The sequence below is a fragment of the Sturnira hondurensis genome, unplaced genomic scaffold, assembly GCF_014824575.4.
Source record: "Sturnira hondurensis isolate 20B ecotype Veracruz unplaced genomic scaffold, ASM1482457v3 Scaffold0009125, whole genome shotgun sequence".
NCBI lineage: Eukaryota > Metazoa > Chordata > Mammalia > Chiroptera > Phyllostomidae > Sturnira > Sturnira hondurensis.
The window spans coordinates 2,569,091-2,596,110 of NW_028081756.1; the positions used below are offsets into that span (position 1 = coordinate 2,569,091).

Consider the following 27,020-nt stretch of genomic DNA (forward strand, 5'->3'; position numbering starts at 1 on the left):
GGACAAGTCCAGTTGCTCAGCAGGTGAGTGACCCAAAAGGGTCTGAGCTTCGGAAGCACCTTCCTGCAGTGATACCCCATTCTATCATCAGTCTGAGGACACAGTTTCACTGTTCCAACACTGAGGTACAAAATCCCCTCCATTCCCATAACAAATCAGTAGCTAAGGAGGTACCTAGGCCTGACCCTGGTGTCTCACCAGAGTCAGGCAAAGAGAACAGATGGGTGAAATAAGGCCATGTTCCCTGGACTTGGGCTAGGAGAGTGGTTAGCTGCCAGTGGGGGCAGGGGCGGCTGCAATAGAGACTACGGGCTAGACGCGCAGGCAGACAAACCCAGGCCTACATCCTTAGTGCCACCTTTAGCTGTGTGATACCCAGGACCTCTGCAAGCCTGTTTTCTCATCTGTAAAGGTGGGGCATAAGCCATCACACAAGAGCATTGTGAGGATTTCGTGAAAAAAGCACAGATAGTGCCCAGCACATAACAGGTGCTCAGGCAATATTGGTTCTCTTATCTCATTTTCCCCTAGCTCCCTGACAGGTAGTATTGTGGGAATAGAACTAAATAGTGCCGGGCCCAAGATAAAGAACGTGTCGTGTGAGGATTAATTTACATAAAAAGCTCAAGACAGTGCAGGATGCAGAGGAAAGGTTTTGTATGTGTTAGCTAACATTATTGTTATTATTGAATATTGTTATTCTTATTATTAAGCTTAGGAAATGTACCAACCTCTTGAAGAAGTTTATGGAAAAAATGTATAAAGAAGGCTCAGCATTAGTGAAGAAAAGTCTCCTGAGGCCTCCTAACAAGCAGTCCAGAGAACCATGTCACAGAGGGGAAGAATGGGGGAGGTGCCTCATGATATTTGCAGGGATGTAAGCTTCAAATACCCAGAGTCAGAAATTGGCCTGAGGGACCCATTCTGCATTGCTGTTATTACCAACTTTTAAACATTTGTAACTAATACAAATGCAGAGGGGTAAATTTGCTGCGAAATTAAATTAGTGAGCATCAGGAATGTCTAATCAAGAGCCAGGCCATTTTCATCGATGTAGTTGGGCAGGTGGGCAGGTCCCACAACATTCCAGAAGTTCTGCAGGGAGTTAGAGCCAGTGAAGTCACTGCAAGGATGGGAAGACATAGCACACCACCTGAGGACAGCTTTATTTATGCTCTTGCAGAATGTACAATGTTTTTCTGGATGATTAGAGAGCCGGCTCACATAGCCTCCATGATTCTACATTTAGAATTGTGTCTTCATTCACATTCTTTCCACACAGCTCACAGCTCCTGGACTGGAAGAGAGTGATCACTTTGCCTGGGCCCATCCCCTGGGAAGATGCCAGCTCAGGCTCATGCAGACACTGAGCTCCCAGTCTGGAGCTGTGGCTGAGTTCTAGGGCTCTATTTCCTGCTAGAGTGGTCGATGCCAGTGCGCCCACCATGACCCAACCACACATGGGTTCCATGGCACAGGGCAGGTGGAGGCATGCTAGCAAGATACCAGATTCAGCCACAGTCAGCCGTGGTCAGGCTGGTGGGATGGTGCCCCGAGCCACACTCTGAGAACTCCTGCTCCCAGGACAGACTCTTGCCAGGTCAATGCTGTTTTATTGTTTTCTCCTAACCCCTCCTGCTGATGCCATTGACAAGGCTGCTGGCCACTGCCCTGCCTCCTGAATTTTCCTCAGGTCATCCTCATGGTTTTCTTTTCTTCATCAGCTGCTTCAAGCAAACACCATCAGCTCCTGCTTCACAGAAAAGCTTACCACTTTGAGGATCCTGAACTAGACATGCAGTCATGCTCTCCACCTGTGAAGAATTAAAAGTAAGTTGGGGAGAAATGCACTCAGGAGTGGGAGGAAGCAAATCAGAAAATCAGGGGCCCTGCTGAACAGGTTCAGCTCATGTTACTGCATGCACCCCAGAGCAAACTCCTCCAAAAATTAGATTTGGTGGTGCAACATTTCCTGAAGTCTGAACAAAATATCTGGGTCAAATGCACACAATATATGAACTGGCTATAAATTTGTTGCCATGTATAATAGGGGAAAAATATAACTAGAACATCAAATTTATGATTTAGCAGGTATTATTGTTTGCCATAAAGCTCTATTTTTAAAAGTTCTCTTTACATAAAAATAGTAAGTAAACAGGCAATGATACAAATTGTTGAAGATGTGGCAAAAATCATGAGAAAAAACCCAGACGACAGACATTTCAGCAGCTTTGTAATATATGAGCATATCAGTATACATGAACTCATTTGAACTTCAACCCCATAGAGCATAGGCAACATATCTATCTTAGAGATGAGTAAACTGAGGCATATGGAGGTTAAATGATTTGGCTAGTGTCAAATAGCTAAAAAATGCAAAAGGGCAGGGCTCCAAGCCCTATGTTCTGTTTTGTTTTCTTAATGCTGGCTTAGATCTCAAGTTGATTCTTTTCATCTGCCAGGTTGACTAGTGTTAGTTTTCACAAACAAGGGAGGTGGATGGAGTAGGTAAAGTCAAGGGGTTTACTCTGGGCCTCCCTCAAACTAATTCTGACTGCTTACCAGTGAGCAGGTGGTCCTAAGTCCTCAGGGCAAAAGACAAGTTATGAGTCTCCTAAGAGGAGGAGGGGCTAGATGCTTTTGCTGGCTAGGGTCTGATCCCTTCATCTGTGGGAAAACAAAGAGCTCTTCTATGACTCTGTTCTAACTGAAATGCATACACCCCGTCCTTGTGACCCTGGCCACCAGTAGGTTCAAGGCTCGAGGTGGTGCCTGGCACTGAGTTGTGACTTGGCCATGAGGAGCTCACAGGGGCAGGAGGGACAGTCTGCAAATAGACACAAAGATACAGTGCAATGCAGACTTCCTAGGGCTTTGAGCAGAGCAGAGTGGGGTACCCAGCAGGGACTGGGTACCTTGACTTTCCCAGGTTGTGGGATAAGGGTGTGTGAGAAAGGGTTCTTGGAAAGAAAAAAACACTCTTATTTTAAATACTGGTGGTAAGCAGACTTTAACAGAGCCAACTTGGGGAGGGTGAGAAGGGCAGTCAGGAAACACACCACATGAGCAAAGACATGAAGGTTGAAAGATGTCGGGGGTGTCTGCAGGCAGTCTAGGGAGTAGATGACCCTAGGGCAAGACAGAAAATGACCAACGGGCCAGCCCCTCCCAGAGATAGACAGGGGAACTCTCACCTGGTAGAACACAACCTGCCCGCTGGCATTTGGACCTTGCAAACAACTGGGACTGCCATGGCCAGCCTCACAAAGTTGGAGCTTACCTTGCCTTGTCCTGATTTTATTTCATATTCTTCTGCAACTCTTATCATGAAACCCCAGCCTGGCCTTCCCCCAGCGTGCAGCTGGGCATGTTATTTTGCTCCAAATGCACAACTGAGCAGGACTCCTTACTCGAGGAATGCAGGCTGTGGTCCTCTGAGCCGATGATGAAAGGGGCTATTTCTGCGCTGGGACATCAGCAGGCCTCCGGGTGCTAGTTCTCAGGCGCATACTATCATGTTTTTATTGTTTCCCTAAACAAAGACTTTCCTTTGCACCTCGAGATATTTTTATTTGAATCCAGATGCTATACTAGCTTTAGAAATCATTCTGGATTGAAGCTGGAATCATGGTTAGGGTCCAGTGAAGCAGAAAGCAATTTCTCACTCCCCAAGTTATCTATTACCCATGGCTGATCTGGATGTAAAAATAGCTGCTGAGGCTGTTTGTTTAATCTGACTGTTACTTGACACCACACGGGTGTTGCAGTGCACACTGTTTGCCTCTTCCCCACTGAGAACACCATTTGGTTTCCCCGGCTGGATCTCTATTTAGGTATACTCCACGGACTTCCAGTGTCTGGCCAGTTTCTTGTCACTGATTTTTCTCAGGTGGGCAGGTTTGGGGAAAAGAAGAGGTTTGGGACTGGAATCTTGTCTTTGGGAAGCCCAGCTGACAAGGGACAAAGTTTTGGCAGCTGGGCAGAACTGGGCTGCTGGAAAAGTCAGGGCTCTCTCTCATTGCTGAGGAGGCCTGAAGAGCAAGCAGCAGGACTCTCAGGGAGTAGAAGGTAGGACACCGACTCTTTGGTTTTTCAGTGTGGACAGGGAGGCCCAAGCCCCCACAGCAGGGCTTTTGCTTTGAGCAAGCAGGATTGGGGATGAAGTTCTGGGCCAGGGTGCTGTGCAGGGTGGTGTGAGTGCTGAGGGGCATATTGAGGGCTGCATTTCTCAGTGTGCTGGGTGTGCCATGGGTATGTGACAGCTGTGTGGACCATGAGGGGTATGCCACACAGGGTATATGTTGTAGCCTGGTGTGACTTTTTCCTCACATGCCTCTGTCAAGGCGCTCTGCTCCCACATGGATGAGTGGGCACATGCCTGTGGATATGCCCAGGTCAGTGTGCTACCAAGTGAGGACGACCCCATGGCCACAAGTTCTATGGCAGGAGACTATGTTGTGTCCTCTAGCACTGAGTGGGGCAGGATCCTACCAGGTATAACAAAGGACACTTGGTCATTTGCATTCTGACGGTAGACTCTGAGAATATGAGGGTCTTCATCACAGGGTCCCCACTGGACTGCATGTTCCCCCACACCCTGGGGGTCTCCAAGCAGATTCCTTCACAGGAGGTGGTGCCAAATCTAAAATCATATCTTAATATGATCATTGAGAGAAACAATATTGAATATATGTAAAAAGCTAGATAGTCTTTAAAATTATTATTTAGGACTTTAAAACATACATGTGGATGTTAATAATAGAGGAGGCTATGTGTATGGGAGTAGGGAGTATATGGGGAATTTTTGTGTTTTTTACCCAATGGCTCAATTTTGCTGTAAACCTAAAACTAATCTGGAAAATAATGAGTATTTTTAACTAAATTATGCTCCATTTCTTCAATATATCTAACCCAATTATAATAAACTATATTTGAAGTATTTTTTTAAAGTTCTTAAGTATAGAAATCGTAGAGAAGAGATTAAACAAATGTTTGTGGTAAATGAGGTCCAACTTTCCAGTTTTTGAGTTCCCTTTACAACAGTGGTTGGTAAACCACAGCTGTGGGCTGAGTGCCTGATATTGTAAATAAAGTTTTATTGGCACACAGCCACAGTCGTTCATTTACATATTGTCTATGGCTACAGTAGCCTAGACCATATGGTCAGTAGAAACAAATATTTTAATTTTCAACACTTTACAGAAAAAGTTTCCTGACCCCTGCTGTGCAACACTCCCTGAGGTGCACCACTTTGGTACACACACACACACACTCGCACAGTGAAAGTTCTAGCAGTTAAAACAGACCCTTCAGGCCCTGGCTGGTATAGCTCAGTGGGTTGAGCATGGGCCTGTGAACCAGAGGATCATTATTCTATTCCCAGTCAGGGCACATGCCTGGGTTGTAGGCCAGTTCCCGGCAGGGGACCCACGAGAGGCAACCAGACATTGATATTTCTCTCCCTCTCTCCTTCCCTTCCACTCTAAGGATAAACAAGTAAAATCTAAATTTTTTATTTATTTTTATTTAATTCTTGTTCAAGTACAGTTTTCTGTCTTATGTTCCCAGCCCTGCCCCACCCAGTGCTCCCCACCTCCCTCCCATTTCCGCCCCCCACCTTAGTTATTGTCCATGTGTCCTTTATACTTGCTCATGTGAGTCCTTCCCCTTTTCCCCTATGATTCTCTCCCCTCTCCCCTCTGGACCCTGTCAGCCTGTTCCATATTTGAGTGTCATGGTCATATTTTGCTTGCTTGTTTGTTCTGTTGTTTAGATTCTTGTTAATGGTGAAATGAAACTCGAGCACCAACTTACACCATACACCAAAATAAATTCAAGGTGGATAAAAGACTTAAATATAAGCCATGAAACCATTAAAGCCCTAGAGGAAAACATTGGCAGGAAAATCTCAGATATTCCATGCAGCAATATTTTTACTGATACGTCCCCTAGAGCAAGGGACATAAAGGAAAGAATAAACAAATGGGATCTCATCAAAATTAAAAGCTTCTGCATGGCTAAGGAAAACAGTATCAAGATAAAAAGAGAAGCAACAGCTTGGGAAACCATATTTGCCAATGATACCTCAGACAAAGGTTTAATCTCCAAAATATAAAATTTTTTTTTAAAAAAACAGACCCTTCAGGACCAGTGGCTGACTCTGGAGTACCCTACCTCTCCCTGGCCAGTTTTTCCAGTCTAATTATTACAGGAAATGTTTGGCTTGCCACTAGCGGGGAGTTTGCTTTGCTGTGGAGTGTGGCCGGGGCTAAGCAGGGCAGATTATGCTTATCAGGATGGTTTATAAATAGACATCTCCAGGTGACCTGAGTCCAGCATGTGTCTGCCCCTGAGTCTTTGGGAAGGGAACAATTGCACCTGCTTTCTGGTGACCATAAAATCATTGGTCATTGGCACGAGAGCAACTGAGCCCACTGGGAGGAAAGGGGCTAGTGGAATGCTGGGTACTGGTAACAGAAGGGCTTGGATTCTACAGAAACCAGGAGACAGCAGTATGTGGAAGAGACAGAGAAGGTCAGAGAGGGCCACAGGCCCTCCGAAGTGTCTTGTTATTTTGCATTTCTTTGTTCTTGACCCTAAGGAAGCCCTAGAGACCCTTATAGAATGGGGAAGCCCCACGTCTGGAAATAGCTCTGCTCCTCCAGACTATGCCAAAAATTTCAGCACTGAAACATGCTGGCTGATGGAGCCAGAGCCAGGCTCTCTTCTTTGTTGTCTCTTGGGATTTCACTCCATCTGTCCAGGGTTACTAGAGATGAAAAGGGCCTTAACAGAAGGTGGCCCTCATGGAAACACTCAGTGCAGCACTTCCCAGAAGGCTGCAATGGGTATTGGTTTTTCTTCCCATTTGTGGGTTTAAACCACATTTCACCAAATCCAGCCAATGCATGGCCCTATAACTCAATCTTATATTTCATTTACCTAGTTGGGAAACCCCCAAACACCTCTTAGTTACTACTTGTTTCTCAGTGGTTGCGTGACTCAAGTTGGTGAGGGTGGATGAAGAGGGGGGGATCAAGATCAAGATAGATGGATCAAGACTCAAAAATGGAGCATGTAAAGCATTACTGAGATGCATCATCCACACTCTGGGGTACTGGCATCCTTCTGTAACATTCTCTGAAGGGGCTGCATGTGTGAGTAATGCATGGCCTTCTGTGCCAAGGTAGAGGCAGAGCAGTTTCTCTGCCAACCTCAGTTCTCAGGTGGAAGACTGAAGGCCACTCACTGCCAAGTGCATTCCCTTGGGAACCTGTGTCATCTGCCTCACAAAGTTTGAGAATAGAGCTGAAGTGTTTGGGAATTGGACATTACAGGGTTACAAGGACAAAAGAGCCCTTTGGATGCTCTAATCAGTCATTGCCTTGCTTCTCAACCCCTCTTATGTTGGGGAAAGGAAAAGTCATCTCTCAGGACCCTGGCCCTGGGTAAAGCAGACTGTATTGTGGGGACAACAGTGACATTTATGGATAGTCACTAAAGGCCTACCACTTCACAGACATGAATCACTGGGTCATCATAGTGACCCCACAAGGGAGGTACTTTTAGTAGTTTCATTTTGCAGATGAGAAAACCAAAACTCAAAGAGGTTTTGTAATGTGCTGAGGGCCACTCTTAGCCAGTACAGCCAGGAACCATACTCAAGGGGGTCTGGCTTTAGTTCATGCCTTTCACACGATGTTATACTGACCCATCTGGGAATTAGAAATGAAGCATGACAGCATTTAGTGAGCACACTATGTGCTTTTTACATATGAGTTCATTTAAAGCATTCAGCAATCCTGTTGACATGTTAGTACTGCCATGGTAGATATGAGATTCCTTCCCTGAATTGTCTGCTTTAAAAACCCAAGGTCTCTAGTGGTAGAAGCATCCACTCATCAAATACTTACTCTGTGTAGGTCTCTTCTAGGCTCTTGATAATCCTTTATCTCCACTCTTCACAACAACCCAGGGAGATCAATATTGTTGCAGATGAATATGAACAAGCATAGGCTCAGAGAGGCGAAGTAATTTGTTGAGGTGAAACAGGGCTGGGAAATGGGAGCACTGCTATGACTCTAAACTCCTGCTCTTTCCACCACCCTCAGTTGGACCCAACTGTCTGGCTGTGCATAGACCAGCAGCCAAAGCCCTCTCACAGCTGCCTTTTAGCATGTCCTGCCTGGTAAGACCTCTCTCCTTCTACCCTTGGCCCTGCAGCATGCACTGACTTCTGCCTGGTCTGCACTTAGAGGCAATAATCTTTTGGAATAGGCCAAATTAATGCTTCATCTTTGTGCCCCACATATGCATGGCCTGCCCAGACCAGGCCCAGAACAAGGCAAACACAGTGCAAACCACAGTGGTTGACAACCACGAGATCCAAGTGGCCCAAAGAGCCCATCTATCAATACAGCCTCCCAGAAAGTAGTACAGCCTCTCGTCACTCAAAGCACAGGGAAGGGTGCTTTAAGTGTGATTCCCACACAGCATCCCCAGCACCACAACTGCCCCAACCCTTTGAGTGGTGTCTCCGGGGTAGGACCCAGCATGCCGTCTAACAAGCCCCCAGGGCCCTCTGAGAAGCAAGGATACTGCCTTCAGGAAGGAAATAGGGACAAGGTTTTGACACAGCGGGAGCTCTCCAAGAAACTGATCTTTCATATCAACTCGAGTCACTGTTTTAAATAACTTTATCTATTAAAAGAGAAACAATTTTAATTTTTAGAAGAATGACTTAAGTGGCCATGTCTGAGTTCTTTTTCTTGCCTCTGTAAAACATCCCATGAGGGACTCCATGAAGAAGACAGAATGTTACTCTGTGCCATGACCATGCCTCTCATGACAAGGAAGTTCTCTCTTTTCTTCCCTGACGGAGCTGGACTCACTGTGACACTGTGACACTGGTTGGAGAAAGGGCAGCTCTCCTTGACCAACTAGCCATCTCCCATCTACTTCCCAGCCTCCAGAGGGAACCAAACAAACCAGGGATAGCCAGGCTCTGGTGTGTGTGTGTGTGTGTGTGTGGTTGTGGCCCTCCCCTATTCCAGACACTTACCTTCCTGGCCATCCAGGGACAGGGAAGAGTACCCTCCTGGAGACTCCCCACAAGACAGCCAGGTCTAACAAGTGCCTTCTCTGGCTTTACTAATGCAAATGCTCCCGGTGGGAAGAGGTAGGCCATGGAAGATGAAGAGAGGTGCTGTTTGTTTAACAAGTGAATGGCCCTGTGCTAGGCCCAGGCATTGTGTGGGAACTGAGCACTAAAGCAAAAAGGCAAGGCCTGACCTATGAGCCCATTGCCCAGGTATCTTCTCCCCTCTTTCATGTGAATCTGGTCAGAACATGCCAGTCACTGTGGTTGGGCCTCAGGTCTCCATTTCTCAATCAAAAACCCAGCACCACTATGAACAGGGCATCAGCAATTGACACTAATCAGGAATACTTAGAGTTACTGAACTACAATAGTTCTTTTTAAAACCCCTTCAGATCATAACTCATTATTGAGTTCTTAAATCACCTACTAAATTGAAAGTATGTTTTTTAAAAGAAAGAACAGAGTAAAACAAAAATATCAGACAGTATATACAAGCAGGGAAAGTTTTGCTCCATAAATTTTATATATATATATATATATATAAAATATATATATAAAATATATATATATGGGAAGATATATGCATATATGAGGGTCCTGGTAGAGCAGAGCCAAGAAGCTGGACAGTGTCAGGTCTAAGCTCCTTCTGGTAGATGGAAGCATCCAGAGATAGTGATACTCCAGTCCATCTGACCACCAGGAGCTCATAGACCTGATCCCTGGAATGCCTGACCACCAGAAATGGGTGAGACCACTGCCCAAATATTGTTATCAGCACAACTACAAGTACACCTCATGGGGGCCCTCTGTCCACACCTCATCTCAACTCGGTCCTGGACGCCAAATCAGTAGAAGGAAATTCACCAACGCTACAAAGCAGGGCTTTTGCCCCAGAGAGGTAGTTGTAAACATTGCTCAGTGCCCCCACCCCACATCTCCATGCCTTACTTATCCCCTTTTCTCCTGCAAGTGGGTTCCCCCAGTTGTGTGAGGTGTGTGATGCCGGATGTTAGTACTGTCCTGTCCTGGGGAGCACTCGGTTAAATAAGACCCAGCCTTTCTTGTGCTGGTTTCCTGGCCTCTAAGTGCAGACACAGCCCCAGGTTTGGGCAATGTTCAGAGGCTCCTGAGGAAACATCCCATTCTAACACAGCAGATCAGACTTTGGCCCAGGCCAGACATGGAAGTGAGGCTGGTCTGAGCCCCACAAAGAAAGCATCCCTGCTCCTGAGCTCTCTCCCAAGGGCAGCAGAACATCCACAGCCATTGTGACAATAATTCACAGCAAGCTCCATGGGCCCTGAAAACCCAGGCTAGCTGTTTTCTTCAGCCACATCCCTGGGAAATCCTACCTTCATATGTGCACCAGGTCTTGGAGGCCTCTTGCACATGTATTCTGTTTCCTGAGTTGTAAGATGGGGAAGGAAGGAATGAGCACAGGCATGCGCAACAATGAGCCTGAGACCTGCCACCCCTTAGACACTAGATACATATCTGCTACTCTCTCCTGAAAGACCCTAACTAAGAAAGTCAATTTGCCCTTTTATTGCTCATCTTATAAAATGTAGGACATAGACAAGGACATTACCTCTGAAACATCAAGCAGGAGTGCTGTTGGCAATTATTCAGAGAGGTCCAGAGCCTGGCCCAAGACTGACAAGCAGGGCACCAGGGTGAGGCCCAAGGGTGGGGGGGTGGAGTAGGGGGGGGTGGAGCCTGCATGTGGGACCTCTGCACATTCACCAGCTGCAAGGGGCCATCCTTCACAGTTCACTGCAGTGAACAGCTCCTCTAGGCATGCCTGAGTCAATGACAAAAACCACCTAGAAAGAGGAGTAAGAGAAATCAATTTCAATTTGTTAGGGCCTTCTGGGTGTGATAAAGCCAACCCTTGTCATCTCAACTGGTTTCCTGCTTTCTCTTTACTGATAAGTGAAAACATCATTCAATTAAGGTAATTAAATTCACCCAAAGAGCTTGGGCTCAAAAACCACACTACAAGCAAGTGGTCAAACCCAGCAGCAAAGCAAACCCCAATGGCTTCCTGTGCAGAGACAGGTCAGCCAAGAGAATTGAACCACCTCCTAGAGAGCATCAGCTAGTCCTTTCCAGCTCTATACCAGCCACGTGAACGCCGCCCCATCACACCTCTCCAAGCAGGAGGGGCCCTGTACTTAACCGGCCTAATCATCAGTTTCGTTCCTATGGTTGTGAAGATATGAGCTGAGAAAATTGTTAGGCCATAAATAGAAATGAGAGCCCTCCTTTCCCCCACCTATCCTCAATTCTCACTTGAACTCCAGTTTATGAGCCCAAGACACACCCTTATGCACCTTAGCCCATGACCAGAGGGTGGGAGTTTTACCCTGAAGAAGGTGCAGGGCGATCAAGTGCATTCCAGTCCCATTCTCTTCTTTGCATGCTGTGTAACACTGAGAAATATTCTGTACCTTTCTTTGCTTATATTTATCCACCTAAAAATGATGACAATAAGGCCTAATCACACCATCTCATAGGGGTCGTGAAAATTAAACAAGATAATAGATGCTGAAGTATGTCCTGAGTAGTAGAGTGATGTGCAACATAAGTCATCTCAGTATGTACTCTACAAACAACGGGTTTGAATTTTTAGTTTAAGTATGCGATGATTAATTTTAAAGATAACTCTGACTAATAAAAAATATATTCTAATATTGCATGGGACATAGGTCTGTCCAGAAAGTATCAAGCCCTGCAATATGAAAAATAAAGACATCTATTGAAGAAAATACAAGAAACATTGTACATAGGACAATGACTCCTCTGTCCCCTTCAAAGTACACATCTTGGGACCTCACACAGTTTTCCCAGTCACCATCAACTGCACCATCATATTTTCCTGAATCTCAGCAATAGTCTGAAATCTCTTCTTTTTCAAAGGTGATTTTAGTTTTGGGAAAGGCCAGAAATCACAGGGCACCAAGTGTTGGCTGTAGAGGGTCTGAGACACCTAGTGATTTGATGTCTTGCCAAAAAATTCTGCATGAGACATGATGCATCAGTGGGCACATTGTTGTGATGAAGCTGCCAATCACCAGTTTCCCATAGCTTCTGCCTTCTTAATCATCCAAATAGTTTCTGTGGAGGAATGTTCAAAATTAATGCAAAATTTGATGCAGATTTGTTGCTCTACACACTCAGTCATTTTGAATGCAATGGCCACACAGTGCACATGCCCACTCGAGGGCATCTACCACCCCCACTGACTAACACAATGAAGTCATTGTTCATGCATGTGCATTCCAGTCCACTCTCCTTGGCTGCTGGATTATATCCATGTCACACACACTTTTCTCATTTTATTAACAATGACTGGACTTTTTCCAGACAGACCTCTTATATTAAAAAAGTTTGTTAACGTGGAACATTCTCTTCACCTCTCTGAAGCTCCATTGCCATCTCAGAAATTAAGCTGATAGTTCACATCCATCAGCTGCACATGCCATCAGTGTAACTGCTCCCTGTGACCACAGGTGTGGGTGAAATTGTCCCTATGGACACCATAGGTGGGGAAGAGAAGTGGTCCTGGGGCTAAGAGTGGAGGAAATCCAACCATCTAGGAAAAGAAAATAAGAGGCTGAACATTCAGGTGGGGCAGGGAGAAGACTGTGTATCCCACAGGTCAAGGTAGGAGAGCTTCTCAAGAAGACAATAGCCAATAGTCATGATTGCAGCTTAGAAGCTAAGTCAGATGAAGAGTAAAGATTACTTGTTAGATGATCCAGTAGGGTAGGGGGAACTAAAGGCAGAGCAAAATGAGTTAAGGAAATATCAGGAGATAAGCAGGAGATAAGAAGCATTTAAGAACAAACTATTCTGAAGGCGTGATGTGAATACGAACTTACCATGCCGTGGTTCAATATTTATTTTTGTTTCTATGTATTCATTAGGACAGATTCCAGACCTTTTTTATAACATGACTCAGTAATATGCAATTTTTGCTCATTTTTATCTATTGAGGGTAACCACATCCTTTTACCTGAGAAGAGCTCTATGAGCCAGACTTTTCACCAATTCAGTTGGCTTCCTTCAAATGACCTAAAGCAGTGAATAAGATAGTTCTGTGCTGACCTCTGAAAAACGCATGCCAGCAACAATGACAGTGAGTTCATGAACCCAAGCACAGATAGGTCCCCTAAATGTTCACAAATAAAAGTCACTACATCCTTCTGTACCTGTCTCATCCTCATAAGGTTAGACATGGATTAATATCATTCTCATCCCTAAATTATACCTCTGTGGAGCTGTAGGAAGTGGAGTGGACTCACTATTCAGTGACACAAATTGGTCATTCTGAATTTTTCAGATGGTCTAAAAACTCAAGGCCAGAGGTCCTTCTCAGTGTAATTTTTTTCTTTTTCTTTTTCTTTTTATTATTTTTTATTTAATTCTTATTCAAGTACAGTTTTCTGTTTTATATTCCCTGCCCTGCCCACCCCCAGTGCTCCCCACCTCCCTCCCATTTCCGCCCCCACCTTAATTATTGTCCATGTGTCCTTTATACTTATTCATGTGAGTCCCTCCCCTTTTCCCCTATGATTCTCTCCCCTGTCAGAATTTTTTTCTTCTCTCTTATTCCTTCTTTTCTGTGTCTTTTTTGCCCTTTAGAAAACTTCATAATAAAGATACCCACTTCAGAGTGTCACCACTTATACTTATTTGTCTTCTGTATGGGTGTGTTTGGTAACAGAGGCACATAAGCTACATTTTCTGGATTTAAAGAATTTTCTTTCTATTTGAGATAAAGAAGCAATCATCAATTTCTAGACATATGAATGACACACAATCTACTGAGAAAGTAAACTCAGCTGCCATGGGAACATGAAGGAGAGCCTGGGAGTCAGGGAGAGGCCAATTGGATGGTGGTCACACAAAGCAACTTTGTGATTCTCAAATGAAATGTATTCAACTAATTTGAGTTATTATGATTGTGAATACTATTAATGAACTGCCATGGACTAGTGAATATTCAGGAACTGTAAGATAAGGGAGGTCTTGTGATCTGCCTTTAAAATGTGTGTAGTGGATTTAATAATTTTACACTTTATTCTCAGAACTCTTAAAATTCTCCTGGGCAGCTTTTTGGTTATTTTAGCTGTCAAAATAGATAGTCAAGATTCCTGCCAACAATAAATTGATCACGGTGCTACTGCTAGACATGTGGATTTTTTTTAAAGATTTTATTTATTTATCATTAGAGGGGAAGGGAAGGAGAGAAGGAGAGAAATATCAATGTACGGTTGCCTCTCGTGAGTCCCCTGCTGGGAACTGGCCTGCAACCCAGGCATGTGCCCTGACTGGGAATCGAACCGCAATTGTGTGGTTCACAGGCCCACGCTCAATCCACTGAGCTACACTAGCCAGGACTAGACATGTGGATTTAAGTTCAGCTGCTCTGATTCCCTTTATTGCAAAACCAGAGTTACTAATTCACATGGAAAGAAAAGGGCCTCTGGTCAGAAATGCAAAAACATTTCTCAACTGGGCCAATCATATTAGAAATCTTAAAAGCTTAAAGCAGGTTCCTGAAGATTTCTTGGACCATAGACAGTATTAAGAAATATTGGAAGGAATAAAAATTGGCCCCAGACCGGCTGGTGTAGCTCAGTGCATTGAGCATGGGCTATGAACCAAAGGGTCACCGGTTTGATCCCAATCAAGGCACATGCCTGGATTGCAGGCCAGGTTCCCAGTGGGGGCCATATGAGAGGCAACCACACAACCGCTCTCTCTTTCTCCCTCCCTTCCCCTCTCTCTAAAATTAAATAAATAAAATATTTTTAAAAAATTGGCCCCATACTGGTTTTCACTGAAAATGACTATGCTTGCAATTTTGTTGAGTTCAAGTGTTGATTTTTAAAAAAATGAAGGCCACTGTATTACTGATATTTAAAGTCAGTATTTAATAACATGTTCAGCTTTTGCATTGAACAAGTTCTTAGCCCTTTGGTCCGTTGGATTTTACTGAAATTATTTTTCCTCTTTTTTTCTAGATGGGCAATAATGACAGAAAACATAAGCATGAAAAGAAGTTTCAAAACTACAGGTCCTAAAACCCAGCAAGGTAGGTACCAGCAGCCCTTGTTGCTATAACAGGTATGGAACCATGAACTGGAAACACCTTTAGTTGTTCATGGGGAACTGGGGGGTGGGGAAGGGATGATGAGGCCAACTTAACAACTATCCCAGCTGAACCCAGATAAATCAAGTCAGAATTGAAGAAATTATTTGACTAAATCTATGAATAGGGCAGTCTCTCTTTTTCCTGAAGCAGAAGAAATGTGGTGATTTTCCAAGTCTCCAAATATCAGTGAACATTCTTCATTACTGTCTGGAATTGTAGGGTTCTTTGATCAAGCAAGACAGAAACAGACACTGGACAAATTAAGCAAGAATCGGTAAATATTCACAGGAAACTGTAGCCCTTGTTGACTCAAGAAGAAGGTTGAAGTTCCAGCTAGGGAAAGGGCAAAGAGGGAGCTCTGACACTGCAAAGGATGCCTGAGCATGTTTCTAGCCTTGCATCAACTCAAGGACAAATGAAAAGTGAGCCTAATCTGGGTCTCACATCTGCACTTGGCCCAAGGTAGTCTCGGCTAGCAACCTGACTTTTAACCTCACCAAAACTGAATCCTATAGAGAGAGGAATTTCTCCAAAAGGTATAGAGTGTTTTTACTCAGAGAAAAGGGATAGAAGCTAAGTATTCAAAAGAAATAAATATCTGCTAACAGTAGGGGATATTTCATTGGAAAAGGTGTTTACTTTATTCTAAGATTCTAAATTTAGATCTCCAACTATCTTATTTTCATCTTAATGTAAAGTGTAGAAGCCCCAGTATTACTGACTTCAGTTATTTCCCAGGATCAAAACCTCAGCATTCAGAAAAACAGAAGACACCTGGAAGGACCTGTCAGTAGGACTGCAAGGGGCCTAAAATTTAACCGACATTGGCTAAAGACACTAAGGTTCCCCCACCCCACTCCAATAACACAAATCCTAGAGGGAGATAGCTGTATCATGGACTCAGCTCAGCTGTGCCATCAAGGACCAAGGAAAGTTCTTCTGTCCACATTGCCATCTTCAGTCAATTGGCCTTAGCAGTCATTGATCATCCCTCAAGTTGCATAGTGAATGCCTCAGTGTCATGAGTTGAATTGTACTCCCTCAAAATTTATATGGTAAAGTCCTAATCCCCAGTAGTTCAGAATGTAAAATTTGGAAATAGGGTAAGTGCAAATAGTTAAGATGAGGTCATTAGGGTGGGCTGTAATTCAATAGGACTTATGTCCTCATTAAGAGGAGATATTTGGACATGAGATAAACTCAGAGGAAGATCATGTGAAGAGACATGGGGAGAAGATGGTGCATCTCTAAGCCAAGGAGAGAGGCCTGGAATAAATTCTTCCCTCACAGCCCTCAGAAGGAATCCTTCCTGCTGATACCTCAATTTGAGACATCCAGACTGCAGAACTGTGAGAGAATACATTTGTGCTATTTTAGCCACTCAGTGTGTGGTACTCTGTTATAGCAGCCCAGGCAAAGATTACACTCAGTTCAGTCTTAGTGTCTGCATCAAAGTGGGAGGAAAACTATCAACAGAGAGGGGACAGCAGAGATCACTCCTCTGATCAGAATACATGGATTCTCTTAGGCATCCCAGTACTTCTATCCCTGTCCCAGAGCTTCACCAGAGTCTGGCCACGCTAGTGGCCAGGATCCTAAGAACCTGAGTGGTTAAGAGAGAAAGCGGGGAAAGGAGTGAAATTAGCCTGCCAGCAAGGTCTGAGGCAGACAGTGTCCCTTTTCTACATAGCCTTCTAAGAGGCAGGCACTGTGCCTTCTAGAGAGCAAGCAGCCCTGACCTTCAAGGCAGGACTAAGGAGTACATGATAGAGGCTTTCCTAGTCAGTCAGTGGTTCCTTGTCACCTCATTCTGTTTGCCAGAACTCTGAGTCCTTTTAATTAGCAGCCTCTGCTCATTTCTTTCATTCATAAAGCAAGATGGTCAGCCCACAAATCCAATTGGAAACTCTGTGCTATGGTCAACGGACAGTAAACAACAAACCCCAAGGATTACTGGCCTACAGGACTGAAACACAGCTCTGCTAGCACAGTAGCACTGGGCTAGTTCACATTCCCGAGTGTGGACCAAGGACTAAATTGGGACTTCTGTCAGGTGGGCCCTGCATCCCATCCCCTAAAGCCATAACTGTATTATCGCTCTGCCTGCTGCTGATGTGAATGGGCCACCATCTCACAGTGCTCCACCTGTCAGCTGAAGACACAGCACCTGCCACATGATTGCTGTCCCAAATGCCCACCACTCAGGCCCACTCTAGGTTCTAAACTTGCTATTTTGTCTATTTTTTATGTACTGATTTACTTCTTCCCTGCTCTAAGCCAAGCCTATTCTAGGCATTGAAGGTCATGGTGGTCAGGGTCCCAGCACAAAGCAGCATCCTCAGACAGGACCCAAAAGGGAATTAATGTACCACTTCAAACCCATTAAGATGGTTATATAAAAAAAACAGAAAATAATAAGTGATATCAAGGATTTGGAGAAATTGGAAATTTTGTGCACTCTGGTGGAATGTAAAATGATACAGCTGCTGTGAAAAAACTATATGATGGTTTCTTCAAAAATAAAAAATAGAATTGCCATATGGCCCAGCAATTCTACCTCTGGGTTTGAGCCTGCAAAAATTAAAAACAGGATCTGAAACAGATATTTGGACATCAATATTTATGGCACACTATTCACAATAGGCAAAACGTGGGAACAACCTAAGGGACCACTGACAGATGGATGAATAAGCAAAATGCAGTACTGACATACAATGAAATATTATTCAGCCTTAAAAAGGAAGGAAATTCTTACATGTGCTACAACATGAATGAACCTTGAGGACATTATGCACAGTGAAATAGACCAATCACAAAGAGAAAAATACCATATGATCCCACTCATTTGAAGTACCTAGAATGGTCAAATTTATACAGGCAGAAAGTAGAACAACCGTTTCAGGGGCTGGGGGAAGAGAGACCAGGGAGTTATTGTTTAAAGGGCACAGAGCTTAGTTTTGCTAAAAAATAAGTGGATGATGGTAATGTTTGTATGACAATATGAATATACTTAACACTACTGAACTGTATACTTAATACGGTTAAGATGGTAAATTTTATGTAGCGTATATTTCACTATGATTTTAAACATAAAAAATAGAATATAATGAAGGGGCTATGACAGAAGTTTAGGCAGAATTAGGGAGACTGCAGGATGTGGAGTCACTCAAGAAGAGTGGGGACATCCTCCTGCAGCCCCAGGGGCAAGAGCAAGCAGGCTCCCTTTCCCTCCAAAATCCTGCTGGCACCTTCCCAGCAGGAAGGTGGGAAGAACCACACCCAAGAGCAAAGCAGAGAGTGAGGGAGTCCAGGAAAGGTAAATTTTAGAGGACTGTGCTCTCTTTCGTGGCTGTGGGACAAGGGTAATCAGTGAACAGACAGTTTAACAGCTCCTAAGCTCCTGGTTCTTACAGTCTAATGATGGAATAGGCAACAATAAAGTAAATCTAATTTTAGCTTATGCTCAGTACAATGAAGAAAATAAACCAGCCACTGTGAGAGAAAGAATGAGGGCGGATACCCCCACGGAATGCCAGAGAAGATGCCTCTGCATAAATGACATACCTGAACTTTAGGCACTATATTAATAGGGTCCTCCAGAGGAACAGAAGCCATAAAATGAGTACATACATGGTCATGTGCTGCTTAATGATGGGGATACGTTCTGAGAAATGGGTCCTTAGGCAATTTTGTCATTGTATGCACATCATCAAGTGCACTTACCCAAACCTAGATGGTACAGCCTACTACACACCCAGGCCATATGATATAGTCTATTGCTCCTAGGCTATGAGCCTATACAACGTGTCACTATACAAAATTAAATCAAGCACAAAAGAAAACAATGCAGTCAAGAGACTTGGTAAGCATGGATGTATGAGGTTGCTTCTGGTGAACATGGCATACTATTTCACAGCAAACTTTTTTGTATGTAGAAAGTACTTCAAAATAACAATAAAAAGTATAGTAACTATGTAAACCAGTAACAGAGCCATTTACTATCATTATCAAGTATTACATACTGTATATAATTGTATGTGTTATATTTTCATATGACTGGCAGTGCAGCAGGTTTGTTTATACCAACATCACCACAAACATGAGTACACATTGTATTACAACATTATGATGGCTATGACATCACTAAGTGATAGGAATTTTTGAGTTCCATTTTAATATCATGGAACCACCATCATATATGCAATCAGTCATTGGCCAAAAAATCATTAGAGAGAGATTTATTTTAAGGAACTGGTTCATGCAATTGTGGGGTTGGCAAGCCCAATATCTGCAGTGCAGGCCAGTAGGCTGGGCACCCAAGGAGCTGATGTTGCAGCTCCAGTCCAAAAACTGAAGGTAGAATTCTCTCTTTCTCAGGGAGTTCTCGGTCTTTTAGACATGATCCACCCACATTAAGGAGGGTAATCTACTTTACACAAAGTCTATTGATTTAAATGTTAATTATGTCTAAAAAATAAACCTGTCAAAGCAACATCTAGACTGGCATTTGAGCAATAATGGGACACCTGGGCCCAGCCAAGTTGACACATAAAATTAACCATCACAAGCACCATTACCCACCTGGACCAGTGTGTAATTCTTGTATGAAGCCACTGAGTTAGGTATCTTTTTCACATCCTGCTCTTCCTTTTGCAGAGAAAAAAATCCCACTCTGCAACTGCATTGGATCGACGGGAAGCTCTAATTTTGTGGAAAGAGGGCTACATTTAACCCTTCCAGAATCATTACCCAGAGGTGCTCGCTGACTGAGCAGGGACAGGCTTCCTAGCCATTGGACGATGCAAGGGAACAAGAAGTACATGGATGGGTTCAGCGACTCCTCAAGCATCGGCAGTGTGCTGGATGATGCAGACAGGGAGGTGAGCAGCCTCACAGACCGGGCATTTCGAAGTTTGTGTATCTCAGAAGACACGTCTTTCAGTGACTCTGACCTGGCTCTGTCCCCAGATATCAGCTGCCAGGTGTTTGGAAATTTTCACCATGGAACAGTGAGCCACACCCATAGAAAAAGCAGCATTTGGAGCCAGTTACCATCGCAAGGCACAGAGCATGCAGGCTGGGCAGCTACGTTCCAACAGCTACCTAAATATGTTCAAGGCGAGGAAAAGTATCCCAAAAGCAGCCCCACACTGACACCAGCCCAGAGGAGACAAGAGGTGCCAGTTTCTGGCCTGAGGAACAGCAACAAACCTATTTCCAAAGTGTCCTCATTAATTAAATCTTTTGACAGGACTGAGAGCCAACCATGTAATAGCAGGCCTCCTACAAACAAGCCTCCAGCTATCAAAAATCCCCCTCAATTTGCTCCTCTTCCAGAGAGTGGTGTCAACTTCTGCTTTGATTCTGCCTTTTTGACTGTGAGAAGGGTACCTGCAGAAGTCTCCAGCACCCATCAGAGTAGCCACCAGCCCTGTAGAAAGCCTGGGGGGCAAGTGTCCCCCAAAAGTCCTGAAATGGCCTGCCAGGGCTCTAGTAGCTTCCTTCCAGCACCAGAAAACATTGCCAACTCATTAGAGTCCAAGTTCCCCTCTCCACCCCAGAATTCAGCCATGGGAGAGCCTGGAAGAAACAAGGAGTGGGCTCGCAAAGGCACCTTCCTTCACAGTGAAAACAGTGCTTTCAAGTCATGGAGCACCCACCAACCTAGGCTACTGGAGAGAAAGGAGCCTACTGAGGCTGTCCCTGAAAACAAATCACCCAAGCATTATGAGGACACACCCTTATTAAGAGACTCACAGGACCCTGAGCACAAAGTCTCTCCCTGCCAACTCCATGCCAACTGTGGTCAAGAAAAGAACAGGCTGACAGCAGGATCTCTCTCTACATCTGGACCCCGGAGATCTAGGGACCCAGGAGTTCAAGTATTCCTTATGGAGGAAAAAGCTTCCAACTCAAAACCTGACCAGGTGAAGTCAACCCAGCCCCCATGGAGAAAACCAAAGACTTGCAAAGGAGAAAAAGAAAGTGCACAAGATGCTTCAGAAGAGAAGCAGAACAATGGGAGAGGCCCAGCCTTGTATACAAAGCACAATCCCCAAGGGCAATTTCCAGGAAATGATGGTCTTGACAGTGCTGTGGACCCCAGTGACTGTTATAATCCTCCTTTTAACATCAGTGAGCTTCTGACCCCCATCATATCCACCAAACGTGTCCTGAATTCATCCAACAGCCCACCAGTGGAGATAACCCCATTACCCCCAGGGCAGCAGAATGGATATCAAGAGAAGGAGCTCCGTGAGTGTCCATCTCAGAATAGCTACAAATCCAAAGCCCCTAGCCTGCTATTCAACCTCAAGGATGTGCGTAAGTGTGTTAAGAGCACATACAGTAGTCCCTCACCTCTCTTAAAAAGCCTCGATGAGAAAACCAGAGACAAGAAAGAACCTGTGATCAATGGCATCCTTCTTAATGGGTTTGAGGAAAGCTCCCCAAAGGAGCTTTCTAAGGAGAGACCAGCTGACCCTCCTTCTCTATCGAATATCAGTACCCAGAAGGACCCTAAAACTGATCCTGGTGAGACCTCTGCAGACAACTATCTAACCCTTAGCTCACCTCCAGCTATAACCAAACCCCCCTTCTGTGTCAATGGGGAGGCTGTTGACCAGGACAGCTATGAGAAGGATGCCACTGAAGAAGATTCAGATTTGGGTGCTGACAGGTCCAGCTGGTGTCCAGACTCCAGGGAACACTGCCTGTCCCTGAAGCTTTGCAGCAGAGAGCCTGAGGTAGAGAGGCCTGAGGAGCAATTGAAGACTGCCAGCCTAGAGAATGGGTTTTCTAGATCTGTCTCTCAAGAGACAGAATCTGAGAGAGAGGAAGGACTTCAGAATCCAAATTTCAGCCAGAAATTCTCCCCGGGGCCCCTTTCTCCCGAGGAGGAAGATGTGTTTTACAGTGACAGCCAGTCTGATTTTATGCCAGGCCTCAAAAGTAAGGCCAAATTTAGCACCAGCTCTTCAGATCAGTCCTTTGCCTCATTTGAGGATCAGCAAAAGATGTGTTTTACTGAAAGCCAGTGGGAAGACAGGAGGAATGACATGAGTACATATGACAGTCAGAAGGATGAGAAAGAGAAAGTGCTGGGCAAAGAGGAGCTACAGCACCGTGCCCTCGGTAATGGGCAAACATGCACGGAGAAGCAGAGCAAGGAGGGTGCATTGCAAGGAGAGGAGGAAAGTGTGTCTGGAGGGAGATCCAGGAAGGCATTGAGGGAGGAAGCTAGTTTCAGAGGCACTTGGATTGGGGGAAGTAAGGATGCAGCCCTCTCATATGCCAAAGACCTTACCCCCTCAACATCTTCCACTTCAAACAAGCACATACTGTTTGCAATCAAAGACAACACCCTCAGGGCTACCCCTGTAATAAAACCCATCATGCTGCCCCTTCTGAGGGCCTTATCCTCAGAGGACCCACTGGGCTGTAGTCACAAAGAGGAGGAGTTGTCAAGGCCAGGCTTGGGAGATGATGCTGGTCTTTGTGTCCCCAGGAGCCAGGAAAAGCCCAGCATCATGACACCCACTGTCTGCATGAAGGACCCACACTTAAAGCATGTGGCCTGCAAAAACACAGAGGAAAACAGGTGGGTGTCCAGTGTGGCCAGGAAGGAGACAAAGGGGAATGTCTCATCTATTCTACTTGCAGCAGAGGGTGAAGGACTGAAGCCACCCCCAGATGCCACATGGAAAGTTGTGGTGATTGATGGCAAGAGCAATTCCACAGACCAGGGAAAGCTGCAAGTTCCAAAGTGCATCCCCATGATCTCTTTGCCTGAAAGTGACTTACAAGACCAGCCACCTCCACAGCAGCCGGGGACCTCTTGGGAAGAAGAGACACAAGATTTCAAAGGCCACTTTTTGTCTACACCCAAAGCAGGGCCCCCAGGGAAAAGACTGGCCCCTGGTGAGATGGCAACTTCCCCCAACACCAGCTCTCTGGAGGAGAGCAGTGCATACTCCCCTGCCACCAGCAGTGTTTGGGATGATGCTTCCCAGGGCCCCAGTGAACTGGGCCTGATGGCAGGGGAGCCTTCCCATGCCAGCCCCTGGGCCAACTGCAGCCCTGCCAGGGTTGCCCGCAGGGAGGACCTGACACATGTTTTCACGTGGGAAGCCAGTTTTGACCCCCAGATTGAGCCATCAGCAGAAAACCTCAGGACACTCTCTCCAAGAAGTTCATTGCTAGACGCGGCCACCAGCTCAGCAGTCCTTCCTGAAAAAGCAGAGCCTTCTGCTCACCTAGAAAGAATGGCAGCCAAGCCACCAGCAGTCCCACCCAAAACAGAAAAGGCCCTGAGGAGGGCAAAGAAGCTGGCAAGCAAGAGGAGAAAGACTGACCGGCCACAGGAAATGCATGTCAAACCTCAAGAGGAAAAGCCCTGCCTGGAAGACTCAGAGCACAGGCCCTTGTCCCCTGGAGAGAGGCTACTGCCCAGGTTCCCTGTGATCCGTGCCCTGCCCCCTCCTCTGCACCGCCACTCAGTGTCCACCTTCTCAGAGCAAGTCAGGAGGCAACCTGGGGAGCCCCAGTCCTTCATGCCCCTACTCCCTTACCCTGCCAGCCAGAAGGTCCTCCAAGATCCCAAATCCGGAGAGTACTTTGTCTTCGATCTGCCACTTCAGGTGAAAATCAAAACCTTCTATGACCCAGAGACGGGCAAATATGTCAAGGTTCCCATCCCATCTTCCGAGGAGGGGTCCCCCGAGTCACCCCTGCCAGATGTGCATACCACCCCCTATATACTATACCCCAGCATCCGGCCTCTGCATGCAACTGCCTTGATGCCACTGCGCTGCTCCTCTCAGCTCTCTGCTCCCACCTTCCTTAGTCAGGGCCCTGGTACCACTGAGGGAGACTGCCCTGGGCCCCAGAGTACTCACAATGCTGACCCTCAGCCAACCCCTGGACCTCATGGCAACCACACCCAGCACACTGCAGGCCAGGCTTCCAGTGAGCCTCCCCATATTCCAGGGGAGAAAGGGGTAGACGCTCCAAGCCTAGCCATCATCTCCACCAATGACCTAGAGGACTTTGCCACAGAAGGACTCTCCTGAGAATTACAGTAGACTAACACCTCCACAATAAACTCAGAAAAGCTTAGGTCCCCCTCCCCCAGAACAATCAATTGCTACGCTCACATACACACACTATATACTTAGCCATTTACGATCATTAAAGCCTCAAAGGAAGTGAAGATCCTGACAACAGGCCACCTCAAGTGCACCCCTCTGGCTCCCCTCCCTGGAAGGGCACTGCTGGCATGACCTGGCCCTTCCTGGCCTCCAGATCTGCTCCACTCCTTTTCCCTTCTCCTCCTTTCCTCCCTGTCTTTCTCCTCTGGCCCTGCCACTAAGGTGGATCCACCTGACTCCTCAGGGCTATGCAGCTCCAACACCTGGCCCACTCCTTCTCAAGGGCAGGCTAAGGCCCCCAGAAACACTGCACTGAACCCTGCAGGTCAAATAGACCACTCAACACAACCCCTCTGGGTCAGACATGGCACCAAGGATGACTTCACACTGTTACTCTGAGATAGCAGCCATTACCAACTCAACTCAAGTGGAAATGTCTGAGGACTGAAATAAGGCAATATGGCAGAAATGTTTATCTGAAAGAATGGGTTTTCTTTACTGAGAAAACTTTTCCCTGAAAGCTGTTTCCTGATAAAGAAAAGGCTACCTTTTAAAAAGTGAAATAAGTTTATAGATGTGGTTCTGTCACTGGACTCCTGTCTCTTCTGTGGATAGTCGTGGATCTCAGCTAGTGAGTAAAGGGCTACATGCCCTCCAGGGCTTCCTTCTTGGCCTGCAGGCCATGTGGGATCTTCACATGTGAACAGATCAGCAGCTCTGGCATCCCCTGCAGTCCCATGACCCTCCTTGACCCTTCAACCCCTGCCTATACCTTCTTGGGGCCAGGATCTCCACTGCTGCTAGGAGGCAAAGATGAGAAGGACCCAAGGCAGCCCTTGAGGATAGCCTGGTACCTGATTCAGGCCCTGATTATTCCAACTTAGTGACCAGTAGCTATGTTCTATGCTCAAAAGGGAGTCGTATTTGGGGATTTGGAGGAAAGTGTCTGAATCAACGCAAGAGAGCAGAGTATAACAACCACCTCTGCACCTCCAACAGCAGTGCAGATGTGTGAGGAGAGGCCCACTGCGGGCAACCATCCTGGGAGAGAAATCAGGCCAGTGCTCACGGCCTATCACTGGGGGCTTCCTGTGAAGCCCCATCATTCTTGTGACTCAGGAGAGATAGGGACAAAATCGCCTTCTTCCTTGTTTAAAAGGGCAACTGTGGAGGGGACCACACAAAATGTGTTCTCCTTGAGTGGGTTTTGGGGTTTTATTTCAGTTTGGTTTGGATTTTGGAGAGGGGCCATTTTGTACAGATGCTGTTTCCAGGCTGGGAATATGGAGAGGCACCCAGCTCAGCATGTCTCTGAACCATACAAACACAAGTACTTGAACATTTTTCAAGTTTGTGATTTGGATTCAGGGTTTTATATCTGTTTATTATCTCAACAAATGTGGTCACACCTTAATTTCATTGTGAAAATACCACACAAGTGCCCCAGCCTGATGCCATAAGCTCTGTCTACACCTGGTGAGCCAGCTAAATGATGAGTCAGAGTGCAAGGAGACATGCCATTGCCCATGAAGTCTGGATCTGACAAGTTACACACACACATCAGGGTGCAAATAAAGAGAAAAAAGTTGTGATCTCAGCTCTGCCACCAAATCACCAAGTGTCCTCTTTACCTATTTTCATCTTACTTAAATAAGAAAAGTAATATCTCATTTTAAAATTCTCAAGGCCAAAGAAGATAATTTCCTTGACAAAAGAAATATCCCTCAGTTAAAAATAACCATGTCCCCACAAGGCAAAATACACTTCACATAAGGGAAACTTATATTTGAGGAAGAGTAATCTTCTGTCTTAAAATCAATATGAGCAAGGCTATTGATGCAACTGAAAACATAAAAGTAGATGTTGCATTTGGACATCAAGGTCAACTTCTCAATTCTCTTAACCCCTGTGGTTGCAAAGGAGGAGAAAGGAATCTGGTAGAATGGAACATCTATTCACATCAAGGAGTAAGGACACCTGGCTCCCCAGAAAGGCAGCTAGAAGAAAGGTCTCTCATTTATAGCAAAGTGTTATGTCCCTACATTCCTAAGAAGCAGGTAACTTCACCTTCAGGGGACAAAAGGCAGTGGAGACCAACTCATTTGCAAATAATCCTCTCCTCTTTCTCTTACAAACATTTTCAGAGTCCCTGATCTGTGCCAGGCACTGAAGATATACCATGATAATAAGACCTGGTCTCTGCACCCATGAAATTAAAATCTAACAAAGAAGAAAATCCATTACAGTCCCATGTGTTAAGTCTTTTAATAGGCTGGTTTGAGGAGCACATAACATAGCCTGGAAGGAAAGGGAGCTTTGTACAGCAGATGGTACCAAAGCTGAGTTAGGAACACAAAGAAATGCATCAGCTTATGAAAAACACAAAATTTTCCCAGCTTTAATCTATGTATCAAAAATGATGACATTTGGTAAATACTAATAGATTGTCTTACCATATCAAAGTGTATTAATTCAGCTAAATTCTTTAGCATTTCTAATCAGCACAAAAATGGAGCCAGTGTAACCACCCAGGATAGACCTTAGTTGATATGTCCTTTAGCTTCTGAATTAATATGCCTAGAAAAATCAGCATTTCTACCATTGTGTT

General features: G+C 45.3%; 1 protein-coding gene across 2 annotated transcripts; it reads left to right on the top strand.

Moving 5' to 3' along the window:
• Nucleotides 1–1,748: 1,748 nt before the first annotated feature.
• Nucleotides 1,749–27,020, top strand: CUNH10orf71 (chromosome unknown C10orf71 homolog). Of its 2 annotated transcripts, none has more exons than XM_037056680.1 (3): nt 1,749–1,830; nt 15,133–15,203; nt 19,920–27,020. In XM_037056680.1, exon 3 carries the CDS (start codon nt 20,063–20,065, stop codon nt 24,332–24,334), a length of 4,272 nt encoding a protein of 1,423 aa, XP_036912575.1. In that variant the 5' UTR covers nt 1,749–1,830; nt 15,133–15,203; nt 19,920–20,062; the 3' UTR covers nt 24,335–27,020. The 2 variants fall into 2 exon arrangements, with proteins under 2 accessions (XP_036912575.1, XP_036912574.1); XM_037056679.1 differs by lacking the exon at nt 1,749–1,830 and adding an exon at nt 3,794–4,068.